The sequence below is a fragment of the Schistocerca serialis genome, chromosome 6, assembly GCF_023864345.2.
Source record: "Schistocerca serialis cubense isolate TAMUIC-IGC-003099 chromosome 6, iqSchSeri2.2, whole genome shotgun sequence".
NCBI classification, from domain to species: domain Eukaryota; kingdom Metazoa; phylum Arthropoda; class Insecta; order Orthoptera; family Acrididae; genus Schistocerca; species Schistocerca serialis.
Genome location: NC_064643.1, coordinates 159,798,169 through 159,816,427, shown reverse-complemented (window position 1 = coordinate 159,816,427; position 18,259 = coordinate 159,798,169). Strand labels below are relative to the sequence as shown.

The 18,259-nt window shown below is 41.6% G+C and overlaps 1 protein-coding gene across 1 annotated transcript in view; it reads left to right on the top strand.

Annotated features, from left to right (window-relative positions):
- Positions 1-8,503: 8,503 nt before the first annotated feature.
- Positions 8,504-18,259, top strand: part of LOC126484321 (cytochrome P450 6k1-like) — a 64,344-nt gene continuing 54,588 nt past the window's right edge. The window contains exons 1-2 of the mRNA XM_050107762.1: positions 8,504-8,623; positions 17,598-17,824. Of these exons, the coding sequence (XP_049963719.1) occupies positions 17,605-17,824 (220 nt within the window). The 5' untranslated portion in view covers positions 8,504-8,623; positions 17,598-17,604. The remainder of the gene's footprint in view (positions 8,624-17,597; positions 17,825-18,259) is intronic.

Below are 18,259 nucleotides of genomic sequence, written 5' to 3'. Positions count from 1 at the left end.
TAGGTAGAGAATAGCTACACAGAAAGTTTTGTACGATTTATGAGCTGTTACTCATCTCATTTCAACGGGTACGAAATACGAAGGCGCTCTTTTTAGTGTTTACGTAAACACTTAAAAAATAAGCAGTATATTGCTGCAAATCGTTGTATGGTTTCTCAATAGTTTGGTCTTTCAAATTTTTTTCACTGTTTCTTGTATTCGATCCAGTTCAGGAACTATACCGTCTACTTTAAAATGTTGACGCTACAGAAACACGGTTTTGAATGGATCAAGAACTCTTTGAGAGGATGAAAGTTACATACGCTTTTGTCTAAAGCAAGGAAAAAATAATAAGTCGTTAGTCAGGTGAATACTGACGATTAGTCATAAATTCGATATCTTTATCCGTCAATTTATCGATTGCTAGACGTGTCATGTGACAGGCTCCCAATGTGATCAATAAGAATGATGCAACTTTTCCGATTGTTTCTCCTAATTTCATCCATGGCAGAAAAGATCTGGTATATCATTCACCATATTCAGTTCTTCGATTCTTCAAGTTTACGGTCATGACATGTCCCGTGTAATCACAGAAGCAAGTGACCTTGAAAATGCTTCACAAACGAAACACATTTCCCGTCATACACCTCATACAGACAAAGAAGGTGTTAAGGCTATGAAGCCACAAGTTACGTGCCCGACTTGCAGTGCATCTAATTTTCCATTAGTGCGTGTAGAACTGAAGAATCTGAGTGTAACAGTGATAACAACGAGTTTTTAATTACAGTAGCCGGCAGGATTGGCCGAGAGGTTCTAGGCGCTACAGTCTGGAACCGCACGACCACTACGGTCTCATGTTCGAATCCTGCCTCGGGCAGGGATGTGTGTGATGTCTTTAGGTTAGTTTGGTTTAAGTAGTTCTACGTTCTAGGGGACTGATGACCACAGCAGTTAATTCCCATAGTGCTCAGAGCCATTTGAACCATTTGATTACAGTAGATCAAGAACACTGAAAGAAGGGCATTTAACTACTGAATCTGAAGAATTTGAGTGAAGGACTTTTGACGTAGTCGTGGGACTATAGATGAAAAGTGGATTTATCATTGTGTGTTGGAGACCAATTTACAGTCGAAAAAATGGACTAGAGATGTAGGAACGTCCTGAAATAGACTGTGTGGCGTTTAGTTGTAAGGGAAGAGCGATGACGGCTCTTTTCGCTCCCAAGGTGTTACATCATCACGGACAATAAGGGTACACCTGCAGCGCAGCAAAATCGAGAGAGTTAAAAAAATAGTAATTCACAGATAATAAGATCCTAGTCAGGTAAAGAACATTAATCAGTCAATTCAATGATGATCTTGGATAGATTCAGTTGTCCCCCTCCCCCCCCCCCCCCCCCATTTCCCGAATCGTCGTAACTCCTAGGAGGAATGGGTGAATAGGTGAGTAATAGCACCACATAGCGTGCACTCACCTGAAGAAACGTCGCGGATCTTTCCGTTGTTGCGCTATTCATAAAAAACGAACAGCTCATTGTATGGACGGACGTTGTAAGACATACAGTACCGCTAAACTAAAACGAACATAATTACTATGTCTTCGTTTAGAATTCAAAATAGAAAAATTTTAGTGAGACTTCGTACTAAATTTTTCGTCTCTATTGACTATTTTGACGAGCGGGACATTAAACAGTATTCTTTGCGTTTCATCACTCCAAATGAAATTTTTCGTTTCTTGGTTCTCAGAGAGGGAACTGAAATTCTCTTCCACGACATCTACACGCCTTGCTTTCATTGTCTCTGATATCTGCGATCTGCGAATATTTCAAAGATTTGTTATGAGCCTTTCCATATCTGTCTTGGAGTAAATATTAGCTCCGTACACGCCAACTTTGTTTGTGACACCCGCCATCTGTACCTACATCTACATACATACTCCGCAAGCCACTCCAGACACACTCCGCAAGTCACTGTACGATGCGTGGTGAAGGGTACTCTGTACCACATCTAGTCCTTTACTTTCGTGTTCTATTCGCAGATAGAGCGAGGGAAAAACTATTGTCCTTGCGTCTTCGTGTGAGCCCTAATTTCTCGTATCTTACCTTCGTACATTACGACGCTACGTTTGTATGATTGACCTGCGTGAACGATTTCTTAAACGTGGAATTTAAAACTTCGACCTTCCTCTTGCTATCTTCTACTGCCAAACCCGACTGGTCTACGAGTAACTGAAGTGGAAGGCAAATCTTTAGCCAAGGTATGTCGGTGATAGCTGTAGTATGCCTCACACGTAGACCTTTTCACAGACGCACAAATCTCTACTACTCTTTGCCTCTCGTTATTTGCGCGTTATCTTTTGATTCGAGAGTGTAACAGCCTTTGCTTCCTCAGCATTTTTCGAATTTCGTTATTGAACCGCAGTGGGTCTTTTCCGTCACTCCATTTACTAGGCACATACTTGTCCAGAGTACGATTTACAGTCTGTATTTTTTTTTTTTTTTTTGCCCTTAATTCCTCTGTGACCATCATTCTGGAACTAAATGTTTGCAGTTCATTGTGGAAGTGAGATGCTAAAAACAGCTTCTCTTCTCTTTCTAGCAGAAACACTCTCCTAGTCCTCTTGACTGATTTATTAATTTTCGTAACCATAGTCGCTATGTTGACATCATGATTACTAGTCTCCGTCTTTATGCTGATGCCAACGATAAGATCCGGCCTGTCTGTAGTTACAAGGTCCAAGATACTTCCGTTACATGTTAGCTGCGGAACTAGCTGCTCAAGATATTTTACAGGTTTACTATCCTCGTACAATGAAACTCGATATCGCAACAACTGTCATAAAATATTTCTAACGGGAAAAGACGCTTATTTCGTTAAAGACGAAATAAACAGCTAGCATTTCTCTTTACTCACCTTTTAGGCGGAGAATAATTACAAAAGGCAGTATTATACACCGCAGCTGTACGAGGACGCATGACACTCATCACCGTGTGCCACAGAGGCACATAGGCCTAGTCATCAAACATATGTATGCCTCGGCGAAATTTTACCGCTGTATCATTATTTGGAAGCTGTCGTGCATTTTTTTCTCTTCCTTTATGAAGGAAATAATGTCAAATCACGCCAGCCCAAAATCTTATTATTTCGTTTTTAAAATAGAGTTATTTCCCTTGCATGAAGTCATCTTCGATATTCTGGGATATACGTATTCCGGGCTGGGTGATGTTTATTGTAAGCAGTACACCGAAACTGCTGGGAAAGTAGCTTCTGACAATGGAGAAATCTCATCTACACTACTGGAAATTAAAACGGAAGCACCACGAAGGCAGCATACGACAAACGTCTAAATACTATGCTGAGATATTTTAGTTGTCACCGGAACTTCATTTGGGAGCCATCCATCTACATCCTCTATAGTAGGAAAGTTCTCGAAGCGGGTTTTTCATTAAGAAATGGCACTTGAATCTTAGGTGTTTGAGAGAAAACCGTGTTATGCTTCGGGTAAGAAGCAGAAACTTCTAGCACCAGCTGTCACTTGGACAGCGCCAAGATGGTTTCCTGCAGAATGTAGCCTTTCACCTCTAACGTTCAAACTATGCATCCAAGAAACAAAAACAGAAATGAAAGCAAGGTTGAGCAGTGGGATTAAAATTCAGGGTGAAAGAACATCAACGAGAACATTCGCTGATATCATCGCTGTCCTCAGTGAAATTCAGGAAACGTTGCAGGACCAGCTGAACGGAATGAGGCTGTAATGACCACATGCAATGAAGTGGGAGCAAGCAGAATCAAGACGAAAGTAATTAAGACGAGCAGAAATGAGATTAGCGGCAACATCAAAACTCGGGACTATGAACCAGATGAAGAGAAAAAATTCTTCTAATTTCGAAGTGAGAAAACAAATGATAGGCGAAGCAAGGACATAAAATGCGGACCAGCACAGGCATGGAGAGCATTAGTCGTCAATTAGGGTCAAATATTGCCTTAGTTCAAGGAAGAATTTGTTAAGAATGTACGCTTCGAGCACAGCAGTGTATGGAAACGAATCATGTACCGTGAGAAAAGAGGAGAAGAAGAGAACAGAAGCATTTGAGATGTGGTACTTTTGAAGATGTTGAAAATTAACAAGAGCTGTAGAGTAAGCAATGATGAGGTTCTCATTTTACTAAGATTTGTAGCTCCTCTTGCTGTTCCTCCGTGTTTGCGATTTAAAAATTTGGTTCTTTGAAAATCCCCCTCACGCAAACACAATTAGTTTTTATTTTTTTATTTTTTAATATTTACGCAGACATGTTTCGACACTTATGAGTCATCTTCTTTGTGTCAAATTTTTATTTCTGTAAAATACAATAACAATTTTATAATAATTTAACTGTTGTAGGCCTAAGAGCTACAATATATGCAATTTGCTTTGTTTTGTTTAGACGCTCACCTTAAAATTACATCGCTAAATGAACTGCATTATTATACACCGTTTTTTGTGTTCTTTTTCGTCGTGTTTTGACAGCGTGTCATCTGCAAGCTAGCCATGAAGAAAATTATTGCGTATTTGTGAAGAACTGTTCGTGGGTAGACGTTATGTGCATTTCTGTACTTACATGTTCCGTCCTGTTTCGTGTCTCTGGTTGGTGTCTCGGTCAGCTGTTGTCCAGTGCACTGTTTTCACGCAGTTTTTCACAAAATTTTCGCTCACTAGTTCACCTCCCATGCACTTTCATAAAATGTGGCGAAACGTGATCTGAGCAGCCACTTCTGACTCCATACTCAGTGAGAGGTATTATGTTATTGTCGCTGTTCACTTGTTCATCATTGGACTTACGTTTGTTGTGACGCTAATTTTGAATGTTTCGTCAGAACTGGTGTGGTATGGCTGCTGGGAGAGGCCAGAATGTATACACTGAATGTATACACAGAATGTATAGACACTACATACATAGATTTGCTGCAAAATTCTAGAGTATATTCTGACTTCGAATTGAATACATTTCCTGGAGATCGAAAAGCTTGTGTCCCGTCTCTCTCGATACTAGGATAGAGAAGAGGAACACATAAAGTTCTGTAAGATTTATGGGCTGTTGCGCGTCTCGTTTCAACGAGTACGAGATACGAAGGAGCCTTTCAAATTTTTTACACTTTTTCTTGTATTTTATCCAGTTCAGGAACCATGCTGTCTGCTTTAATGTTGGCGCTACAGAAACATGGGTTTCAAAGGATCAAGAACTCTTTAAGGGGATGAAAGTCACACACATTTCAGTCTAACACAGTGGAAAAATAATAAGTCATTAGTCAGGTGAACACTGACAACGAGTCAGAACTTTAATAGCTTTATCCGTCAAATTATCGAATTCTTGAATTGCCACGTGACAGGCTGCCAATGTGATCAAGAAGAACGATGTGACGTTTTCGGTTGTTTTCCCAAGTTTCATTCATGGAAAAAAGAAGTGGCATACCATTCACCATGTTCAGTTCTTCAATTCTCCAAGGCAATGGTCGTCACACGTCCCGTGTAAGCGTAGAAACAAGTGACCTTGAGAATGCTTCACAATCGAAACAATTTCCCGTCATACACCTCATCGAGACGAAGTAGGTATAAAGGTTATGAAGCCACAAGTGAAGTGCCCGGTTTCCAGCGCATTTGATGTACCATGAGTGTATATCATGAAATGAATAGTGATTGTGAAAAATCTGAGCGTAATAGCGATAACAACGATCGTTTGCACACAGTAGATGACGAACACGGAAAGACGAGGATTTAACAAGTGAATCTTAAGAGTTTAGGGAAAGGACTTTTGACGTCGTCGTGAGACTGTAGATGAAATGAGGATTCATCATTGTATGCCGGAGGCCAATATACAGTCGAAAAAATGGACTAGAGATGCAGGAAAGTCCTGAAATAGACTGTATAGCATTTAGTTGTAAGGGAAGAGCGATGAAGGCTCTTTTCGGTATCAAGGAGTTACATCATCAAGGACAATAAGGGTTCACCTACAGCGCAGCTGAATCGAGAGAGTTAAGAAAAAATACTAATTCACACATAATAAGATCCCAGTAAGTTAAACGACATTAATCAGTGAATACAATGATGTTGTTGGATGATTCAGTAGCCCCCCCCCTTTCCATCCACCTCCAGGAGGAGGTAACAGGACCACATAGTATGCATTCACCTGAAGAAACTTCAAAAATGGCTCTGAACCCTATGGGACTTAACATCTGAGGTCATCAGTCCCCTAGAACTTAGAACTACTTAAACCTAACTAACCTAAGGACATCACACACATCCATGCCCGAGGCAGGATTCGAGTCTGCGACCGTAGCGGTCGCGCGGTTCCAGACTGAGGCGCCTAGAACCGCTCGGCCAATCCGGCAGGCAAGAAACATCGTGGATCACCTTGTTATTACGCTATTCATCAAGAACGAACGGCTCCTTATATGGAAGAAAGTTATAAGACATACAGTACCACTAAACAAACATCAACATAATTACTATGTCTTCGTTTCGCATTCAAAATAGATCAACTTCAGTGAGGTTCGTATTAAATTTTTCGTTTCTGTTGACTTTGTCGACGACGGGACATTAAACGGTATTCTTTGCGCTCCAAATGAAATTTTACGCTTCTCGGGTCTTACAAAGGGAACTGAAATTCTATTTCACCATACCTACGTGCTCTGCGTTCATCGTCTGTGACATCTGCGATCTGTGAATTTTTAGCATTTGTTTCTATGTCTGTGTTGTAGTACAGATTGGCTCCGTACACCCTAACTTTGTTTTGGCATCCACCATCTTTATTTGCATCTACATACGTATTCCGCGAGCCACCGTACGGTGCGTGGCGGTGGGTACTCTGTACCACTAGGCCTTTGCTTTCATGTTCCACTCGCAGATACAGCGAGGGAAAAACGAATATCTATATGCCTCCATATGAGTCCTAATTTCTTCGTGGTCCGTACGCGAAATGTATGTTGGCGGCAGTAGGATCGTTCTGCAGTCAGCTTCAAACGCCGTTTCTCTAAAGTTTCTAAGTAGTGTTCTTCAATACAAATGTCTTCTTCCCTCCATGGATTTCCACTTGAGCTGCCGAACCATGTCCGTAAAACTTGCACGCAGATCGAACCTAATGGCAATAATTCTAGCAGCTTGCCTGTGAACTGCTTCGATGTCTTCTTTCAGTCCGACTTGCTGCGGATCCCAAACACTCGAGTAGTACTCAAGAACAGGTCGTACTAGCGGTCGCACTAGCGGTCTCCTTTACGGGTGAAGCACACTTTCCTAAAATTTTCCCAATAAACCGTAATCGACCATTCGCTTCTCTATCACAGTCCTCACATGCTGGTTCCGTTTCATATCGCTTTGCAACGTTAAGCCCAGATATTTAGACGAAGTGACTGTGTCGAGCAGGGCACTGCTAATGCTGTATCAGAACATTACGGGTTTGTTTTTCCTATTCATCCGCATTAACTGACGTTTTTCTACGTTAAGAGCCAGCTCCCATTAATCGCACTAACCAAACATTTTGACTAGACCGTCTTGGATCACTCAACAGTCGCTTATATTCGATACCTTGCTGTACACCACAGCGTCATCAGCGAACAACCGCAGGTTGCTGCTCACCCTGTCCGCCAGATCATTTATGTATATAGAGAATAGTAACGATCCTATCACACCACTGATGTTTCCCCTGTCTCAGATGAACACCCGCCGTCGACAACAACATACTGAGTTCTATTACTCGGTACTAACGAATCATGGACCGTGGGAAAAGGAGAAAAACAATTTGGAAATTAATAAGAGTGGTAAGTTAAGAAATAATGAGGTTGTCCGCAGTATTTGTGAGGAGAAGAACATGTGGAGAACATTGACAAGAAGAAGCGACAGGATTACAGGAAGTGTGTTTAGATATCGGGAAATAATTTCCATTATACTTGAGGGCGTTGTAGGGGAAGGAAAAATGTAAAAAAAAGACAGTGATTCAATAAATCCAGGAAATAATTCAGAACATTGTGTGCAAATGTACTCTGAGATCAAGAGGTTGGCGCAGGAGACGAATTTGTGGCGAACCGCTTCAAATCAAAAAAGTCAACAAAACGAGGCATGTTTGTGTGCCTTATATTTCGTCTCGTTATGCTGGAGACATCATTAGAGACTCCGACACCAGTTTTAAACTTAAAAGAAGCTCAACACGCTGAACTGTTAGTACGTATCCGCGCAACCGTGACGGCACCACAACGCTGCCTGCCATCGCATAGTCGGGTTTGCTACTAAACTTATAGTGGGGAAGAGTTGGCGCTGTTCGCCATATTTACTACAAAAGCCAACAAATTGTCCTATGTGCAAATAGAAGAAAATCAGCCTAATACCGATATTTCAGATACTTGCGGAGTGTAGTAAGGCAATGTGTGTCCCGTAGTGATTTGCTGTGTGGGTGACTGGCCCACGGACTCTGTCTGGCCTTTAAGTGATGCGGCGCTTTTATCGCAGAGAGCGTCTGACACGTCACGACGAACGACGCGCCCTCGCAGATTTAAATGCGGCTGCCGTGAGAAGGCAACACAGTCCCCTCTCGACAGCTGCGGCGCGGTTCATATCCCGGACCCTGCAGCCGTCATCGCCGGCCCTACAGCTGCCAGGCGCTGCTTGCTCGTTACAGGTCGGTGTGCGTCTGGCTATCAGCACTCTTTGTAAGTCAACTGAAGAATGGCTTTGACCAATGACTTCATAATTTACTCATAGAGATTATAATCCCAAACAGCCGGCCGGAGTGGACGAGCGGTTCTAGGCCCTCCAGTCTGGAACCGCGCGATCGCTACGGTCGCAGGTTCGAATCCTGCCTCGGGCATGGATGTGTGTGATGTCCTTAGGTTAGTTAGGTTTAAGTAGTTCTAAGTTCTAGGGGACTGATGACCTCAGATGTTAAGTCCCATAGTGCTCAGAGCTATTTGAACCATTTTAATCGCAAACTAAACTGACACTCGGCGCGCTGTCTGATGGGAGCAACTGTAAATGGGAAATACCTTTACGGTCGCACCCACCAGCCATCACACCCACTGTCAACTTAGTTTGCGCGTATAGTATTAATGTCTTTATTTTCGAGCCGTAGGTAATAAATGGATTATCTTCTGTGGCAAGGCGTCATCATTGTAAACTGAGATAAATGAATGTGTTCTTAAAAGACAGGGCTAGACACTGTGTACGATTTTTGTCGCTTGCATTAATTAAAATCATTTGTTCGTTCCAATTTATTCGATACTTATTTTCGTTCTTAGTCAGTTTGAGATATTTTGGAAGAATCTTTTTTCATTCTGAACAATTTTTACTTTTTGATATTCGTTTGTAGGTATAGATTTATCTGTTCCTATGGATATGGAAGACTTGAAGCAAGATCCATCAACTGCAGTACAGAATACAAATTTTACAGGTGTCGCTTTTTTCGCCTTCGCTAGCACTAATGTTACTACGATATTCTGCAATCGATACTAGTAGTACCGAAAGCTAAAAGACCGACTACGAAAAATTAGTATCCCGTACTTCAGTTGACCTAGCAAAGACGCAAAGCGACGTACGTAACATTGGCACCCTTTACCTCAGCTGAACGATGAAGGTAGTATCCTATGTAGGTCAACTGAAGAACCGAATACAAATCTTATTTATGTCGCTTTTTTTCGCCTGCGCTAGCGCTAGTACTATTATCCTATTCTTCAGTTGACCTGTATAGTCCAACTGAGGTACGAGATACAAATTTTACGTATGTCGAGCTTTTCGCCTTCACGAACACTAGTATCCTATTCTTCAGTTGACCTGCTCAGGTCAACTGAAGTACGGGACCCAGAAGAAGGCCGCTGCAATCGTGGCCGAAACGTTGGTTTTTCTCCAGCAGCAGTAGTTTTTACATTATGACGCGGTACCATACCCAGAAAACTTTTATGTCGACTGACTCTGGCCGCGGAAGCCTATGCAATTATACGGGATATAATATTACTGTTGTAGGTTTTGTCGCTATCGTTAGTACTACAATGACGATTTTCAGTCGATACTATTAGTATAGAAGACGAAAACAATTTGTATCCCATATTTCAGTTGGCCTACATTGGTCAACTGCAGACTAGGATACTCGTGCTAGCGAAGGCGAAAATGTCGACCTACGTTTGATTTATATCCCTTGCTGCAGTTAACTTATACAGATTAGGTGAAGTTCAGGATACAACTCATGTATGTCTACTGAGGTATTCCATGCTAACGTTACTTCTGTCCCTTTTTCCCCTTTCTTTTTTGCACTAGTATCCCATTCTTCAGCTGAGCTAAATAGGATAACTGAAGAATAGGATTCTAGGACTCAAAGAACCGATGCACTTAATATATGTTCAAAATATGAATGTACGAGTACATGATATATGGCCACCATTTGTATCTCTGTCCTGCATTTCTTTGTTTCTCAACATTCGTCTGTTAAATCTGTGCAACACATCATCTCTGGTAACTTCTGACATCATTGGTCAAAGCCGACAGGTTGTATCCTATTCTTCAGTAATAACCCCTGTGCGGTACATCTAGCATGTCAGTATTTAACACCAGTGCTTCCACTTTCATTCTATGTTCTCACTGCAATAAAAATCGTCAACGCCGAGGCGTAAGGCAGTTGTTTCTTATGGAACGTAATCAGAGAGAAAAACACGTGCTTGACCTGGTCTTCTCAGGTAATGAGACATCACGCCACCTGAAATATTAATTTCCAACAGTTGGTGCCTTGTCTGCAATAGAAAACTTTCTGGTAGTAACAGCATTGCTCTATCGTGTGAATTCATGTGGGACTGATGCCTCTAGGCACTATGGGACTTAACTTCTGAGGCCATCAGTCTCCTAGACTTAGAAGTACTTAAACCTAACTAACCTACGGACATCATCACACACGTCCATGCCCGAGCCAGGATTCGAACCTGCGACCGTAGAAGCAGCGCGGTTCCGGAATTAAGCTCCTAGAACCGTTCGGCCACAGCGGCCGGCTCATGTGGGACTCCTTGGAATAATCTTTATGAAGTAAGGGTCTACAAATATAGCGAACTGGCATCTTAAATGTACGGTGTTATGCTTAGGTGCAGAACCACCTTTTTAGAAAACCAGTGAGGCGACTTTACAGTCATGGTGGTGGCTTTGTACGCCACCATCTCGAAGCTAAAGGTTAATTTTCAAACAGAAAGAGCGCCATGTGACATGTCAATTCAGATATAGAATTACACGAGAAAATAAAAGGTGTCTCTCACCAGGGCACAGTTTCATTCACCTTCTAGTTGTTATCCGCTTAACACATTCCTCGTCACTTTAGCCAAGTTTCCTGCAAGAGGGAGCCAGTACGGCGCGGCTGCAGAATGACATGTTGTTCTTGTTGTGGTCCTCTGTCCTGAGACTGGTTTGATGCAGCTCTCCATGCTACTCTATCCTGCGCAAGCTTCTTCATCTCCCAGTACCTCCTGCAACCTACATCCTTCTGTGTCTGTTTAGTGTATTCATCTCTTGGTCTCCCTCTACGATTTTTACCCTCCACGCTGCCCTTCAATACTAAATTGGTGATCCCTTGATGCCTCAGAACGTGTCCTACCAACCGATCCCTTCTTCTGGCCACGTTGTGCCACAACCTTCTCTTCTCCCCAATCCTATTCAATACTTCCTCATTAGTTATGGGATCTACCCATCTAATCTTCAGCATTCTTCTATAGTACCACATTTCGAAAGCTTCTATTGTCTTCTTGTCCAAACTATTTATCGTCCATGTTTACCTTCCATACATGGCTACACTCCATACAAATACTCTCAGAAACGACTTCTGACACTTAAATCAATACTCGATGTTAACAAATTTCTCTTCTTCAGAAACGCTTTCCTTGCCATTGCCAGTCTACTTTGTATATCCTCTCTACTTCGACCATCATCAGTTATTTTGCTCCCCAAGTAGCAAAACTCCTTGACTACTTTAAGCGTCTCATTTCCTAATCTAATACCCTCAGCATCACCCGACTTAATTCGACTACATTCCATTATCCTTGTTTTGCTTTTGTTGATGTTCATCTTATATCGTCCTTTCAAGACACTATCCATTCCATTCAACTGCTCTTCCAAGTCCTTTGCTGTCTCTAAGAGAATTACAATGTCATCGGCGAACCTCAAAGTTTTCATTTCTTCTCCATGGATTTTAATACCTATTCCGAATTTTTCTTTTGCTTCCTTTAGTGCTTGCTCAATATACAGATTGAACAACATCAGGGAGAGGCTACAACCCTGTCTCACTCCCTTCCCAACCACTGCTTCCCTTTGTTGTCCCTCGACTCTTATAACTGCCATCTGGTTTCTGTATAAATTGTAAATAGCTTTTCGCTCCCTGTATTTTATCCCTGCCACCTTCAGAATTTAATAGAGAGTATTCCAGTCAACATTGTCAAAAGCTTTCTCTAAGTCTACAAATGCTAGGAACGTAGGTTTGTCTTTCCTTAATCTAGCTTCTAAGATAAGTCGTAGGGTCAGTATTGCCTCACGTTTTCCAATATTTCTACGGAATCCAAACTGATCTTCCCCAAGGGCGGCTTCTACCAGTTTTTCCATTCGTCTGTAAAGAATTCGTGTTAGTATTTTGCAGCTGTGACTTATTAAACTGATAGTTCGGTAATTTTCACATCTGTCAACACCTGCTTTCTTAGGGATTGGAATTATTATATTCTTCTTGAAGTCTGAGGGTATTTCGCCTGTCTCATACATCTTGCTCACCAGATGGTAGAGTTTTGTCAGGACTGGCTCTCCCAAGGCTGTCAGTAGTTCTAATGGAATGTTGTCTACTCCCGGAGCTTTTTTGCGACTCAGGTCTTTCAGTGCTCTGTCAAACTCTTCACGCAGTATCTTATCTCCCATTTCATCTTCATCTACATCCTCTTCCATTTCCATAACATTGTCCTCAAGAACATCGCCCTTGTATAGACCCTATATATACTCCTTCCACATTTCTGCTTTCCCTTCTTTGCTTAGAACTGGGTTTCCATCTGAGCTCTTGATATTCATACAAGTGGCTCTCTTTCCTCCAAAGCTCTCTTTAATTTTCCTGTAGGCTGTATCTATCTTACCCCTAGTGAGATAAGCCTCTACATCCTTACATTTGTCCTCCAGCCATCCCAGCTTAGCCATTTTGCACTTCCTGTCGATCTCATTTCTGAGACGTTTGTATTCCTTTTTGCCTGCTTCACTTACTGCATTTTTGTATTTTCTCCTTTCATCAATTAAATTCAGTATCTCTTCTGTTACCCAAGGATTTCTATTAGCCCTCGTCTTTTACCTACTTGCTCCTCTGCTGCCTTCACCACTTCATCTCTCAAAGCTACCCATTCTTCTTCTACTGTATTTCTTTCCCCCATTCCTGTCAATTGTTCCCTTATGGTCTCCCTGAAACTTTGTACAACCTCTGGTTCTTTCAGTTTATCCAGGTCCCATCTCCTTAAATTCCCACCTTTTTGCAATTTCTTCAGTTTTAATCTACAGTTCATAACCAATAGATTGTGGTCAGAGTTCACATCTGCCCCTGGAAATGTCTTAAAATTTAAAACCTGGTTCCTAAATCTCTGTCTTACCATTATATAATCTATCTGATACCTTTTAGTATCTCCGGGATTCTTCCATGTATACAATCTTCATTTATGATTCTTGAACCAAGTGTTAGCTATGATTCGGTTGTGCTCTGTGCAAAATTCTACCAGGCGGCTTCCTCTTTCGTTTCTTACCCCCAATCCATATTCACCTACTACGTTTCCTTCTCTCCCTTTTCCTACTGACGAATTCCAGTCACCCATAACTATTAAATTTTCATCTCCCTTCACTATCTGAATAATTTCTTTTATTTCATCATACATTTCTTCAATTTCTTCATCATCTGCAGAGCTAGTTGGCATATATACTTGCACTACTGTGGTAGGCGTGGGCTTCGTATCTATCTTGGCCACAATAATGCGTTCACTATGCTGTTTGTAGTAGCTTACCCGCATTCCTATTTTCCTATTCATTATTAAACCTACTCCTGCATTACCCTTATTTGATTTTGTGTTTATAACCCTGTAGTCACCTGACCAGAAGTCTTGTTCCTCCTGCCACCGAACTTCACTAATTCCCACTATATCTAACTTTAACCCATCCATTTCCCTTTTTAAATTTTCTAACCTACCTGCCCGATTAAGTGATCTGACATTCCACGCTCCGATCCGTAGAACGCCAGTTTTCTTCCTCCTGATAACGACATCCTCTTGAGTAGTCCCCGCCCGGAGATCCGAATGGGAGACTATTTTACCTCCGGAATGTTTTACCCAAGAGTACGCCATCATCATTTAACCATACAGTAAAGCTGCATGCCCTCGGGAAAAATTACGGCTCTAGTTTCCCCTTGCTTTCAGCCGTTCGCAGTACCAGTACAGCAAGGCCGTTTTGGTTAGTGTTACAAGGACAGATCAGTCAATCATCCAAACTGTTGCCCCTGCAACTACTGAAAAGGCTGCTGCCCCTCTTTAGGAACCACACGTTTGTCTGGCCTCTCAACAGATATCCCTCCGTTGTGGTTGCACCTACGGTACGGCTATCTGTATCGCTGAGGCACGCAAGCCTCCCCACCAACGGCAAGGTCCATGGTTCATGGGGGTAGGCAGAATGACATATTTCACTATTTTTAATTACCTTACTATGTTTCACTTCACTATTTTTAATTACCTTACTATGTTTCACTTCACTATTTTTAATTACCTTACTATGTTTCACTTTTACATATCACGCTTCATCAGTCAGTTTTCACAGTGTGTTTTGAAATTGTGAGTAAATACTTAGACACACATGAGCAAAATTAAAAGTTACCACCATATTATTTAAACGGAGGTAACATCAAAAGCAGCTTTCTTTTATCTAGGTCAAGCAAAAATTGATTTACGGAATAATTTTATTTATGTGGTATTTTCAATTACTCATTTCGTGTGTGTTTCGGTAAACCGTAATTTAGTGGAGTAATACAAATCTTTGTTTGAACTGTTAATGGCCAATAGTTTACCAACATTGACGAAGGTTTATAAGCAATCTGCTGCCCCGTTTTCGTAGCGAAGAAACAGGTGGCTGAATTTAAGTGAGACCCTTCATAGTTTGGAGATGGTCCAAATGCAGGACGTACAAATAATAGAAATTCGGGTGAAAACCGGAGAGGAAATGCGCAACATTTTAATGGCCAGTAGGCAGTCAAGGGTGTATTAAACACATGAAACTGAAGAAACAGAACAAATTTCGCGGTGCATTCGGCTCCTAAATCTACCTGTGCAAAAGAATTGTGCCGAATGAGGGATGTTTCTGTTGAATGCTAACCACAAGGAAATGCGAGAAGGAATGTCTCAGCGTCGTGTGGACTGTTTTAAAAGGAATACCACAAATTTTGAGCAACTATACTTTTAGCTGAATGTGACCTGAGCTGCCAAAGAAAGCACTGCACACAAGGCGGTGGCAGGCCGTTAGAAAGCAGGAAAAAATTAATTTGGGCAACAGGAAGGTAATGGCCGTTGTTTTGCTGAATTGGAAAGAAGATCTTATACAGTTCAAAGAGAAAACAGTAACTGTCGAATACTTTGAAACATAATAGACGAACGGAAAGACAGATGAGGTCTGGTTTAGAAAAGAACAAATGGTCGTTTTTAAAGGTGCTGCTCAGCTGGAAATACGATGCACTTGAATTACAAAGTCGTGTGATGTCCACACAGTTCCAGTAGGTATGGAACGTAGCGAGTTCTGTCTTATCCAGTGTAAAAGAAATTTGCGGATGGGAACGCTTTAAGTCCTAGTTGCAGTGTGTACAATCTGTTCGTTTTTACAAAATACACTAAGGCGAGGGCTGTCTTTCAATCATTTACAAAAACAATGAAACAACAAAACGTATTGTACATATCGTGTTATTGTTTCTCAAGATATTCTTCTTTAAAATATATACATTTTTGCATGCGCTCAAACGAAATCTGTAAAGTGCGTTCCCCACTAATGTTGGTACTTCACAGGATTGCAGGAACTGATATAATCAAGATTGTAAATTTTTGTAGACATGTTAGACACGTCTATCAGCATTTTGCTAAGACAACTGAAGTCCTTTTTGCAGAAGACATAAGCGCAGATTTATCTTCGTGAACATCGAACAAAGAGTGAGCGATACTAATCATTGCTTCTTTAACTACTTCCCCGTCACTGAAAGGTTTAGTCCCTTTTAGTTAAAGCTTGACAGACCCTTAAGAAGCCATTATCATGCTACTATTTTGCTTAGCTGCGTTAAGAACAATGTGTCACATACAAATCACGTGACTCCACCTACACTCACAAGCTCTCAAGTTATGCAGGACAGCGTCAAAAAACATTGCTCAGGAAGATGCTGTCGGTACAAACAACAACGTTCATAAAGAGCGAACTCACTGCTTGCAGCAAAGTTTTGTTGTGATTAAAGTGACTCTTCTCCAATTCCCAGCAATAAAGGTCTAATATTTCTTCAGGGAGAAAATGAGTACAGCTCTGAGCGCACAAAAAATAGTTTTTTTGCTGAAATTTAATATCGGCTGGTACCGGCGGAGGTTCGAGTCCTCCCTCGGGCATGGGTGTGTGTGTTTGTCCTTAGGATAATTTAGGTTAAGTAGTGTGTAAGCTTAGGAACTGATGACCTCAGCAGTTAAGTCCCATAAGATTTCACACACATTCGAACATTCGAAATTTAATACCGGAAATTGTCGGAACAGAAATTTGCTTACGAAGGGCGCCAGGAGATCTAACAGAAGCGATTTGAGTGGCTTACGTAGGCTCAGCGGGACGAACTCATTTTTTTTTCTGCACATCTGTACATAGTAAAAAATACGAGTTTATATATATATATATATATATATATATATATATATATATATATATATATATATATAATATGTGTGTGTGTGTGTGTGTGTGTGTGTGTCTGTGTTTTGTAATCAACAGTGTAGTAGAGAATGACATGCACTTTAAATGACAAAAATGTCAGTGCTTACAAGTATATAGACAGAAAACATATTGCTGCCATAAATCCGCACCTAGACACAATACGTAACGAATGATATACCACACCTCAAAATTAGAGCAAATTAGATAAGACATGTCATATTTGGATTCAGCAGCCACAAAATAACCTTTAAATGTCGAAATATGGCAGGTAAGGTAAATAAAAGTCATTTGGTGACCAATGCAAACGACTGGCTTATAAGCAGAATTCTGTTCATGAAGGATGACGCCATTTTTCGTAGGAAAGTCCAGTGTAACCATTGGAATAAGTAGTCGTTTTCATGCGAGCCTCGTGAATGAAGCAGCTTCGCAGGAGGCGGTTCAGCTTAGAACACCCGGAGAGTTGATTTTTGTTTATTTTCCTGCTTGCGAGAGTATATCCGTAGATTCGGGTGATTCAGCTTTGTTATGAGCATGTCATTAGGTGTGAAGCATAGTTAAGACAATCTATAGACGGGGTTGAAACTAAGATTAAATCTCTTTTACTGGTAACAGGTTTCCACGTCCATTTGAGCTTTTCCTGGCATTCCGCCGGATGCTGACGCCGTTTCCCTATTTCCTTTTTCCAGACTGCTGATGGCGCTGCTCCTGGACTCGTGGATCGCCGAGTTGGTCGTCGTCTTATCGGCGGCCGTGCTCGCCCTCTACTTGTGGTTCTCCAGTGCCTATAGTTACTGGAAGAGCAAGGGGGTGCCGTACGCCAAACCTACCGCCCCGTTTGGAAACTTCCGGAGAACCTTTCTAGGCCAGGAAACTGTCGGTGTGACACTGCTGAAGATACACAACCAACTGCCAAGTAAGAAATTTTAAACTGTCGTCAATGATTAGGAAATATACACTATTAATTAAGTGAATCTGTCCTGCAAGCTGTAATGATGTAAAAATGTTCTGTGCGTTTGTAACACACCATTTTCTCGCCGCGCCTGTGACTTCGTCCCGTGGCTGTAGCGGCCAGCATTCTGGTGTCTAGGACAATGAGGCCCTCTGCAGCCTGAAAGCAATGGGCAAGTCTGTACCTGATACTCCTCAGTGGGTTGCGGGGAGGGCTCTGGATCCAGCTCAAGAGCGAGTGACTTTCCCAGGATGGGAGGTGTCCGTAGCACCTTACGGGAGCTGCAGTTAGACCGTTATTACACTACCATATTTCTTTATCCAATATCTTTGTCAAATATCTTTGTCAAAGAAATTTGATGGTGTAATATGGAACTTCGTCAAATGTCGTCAAATATTT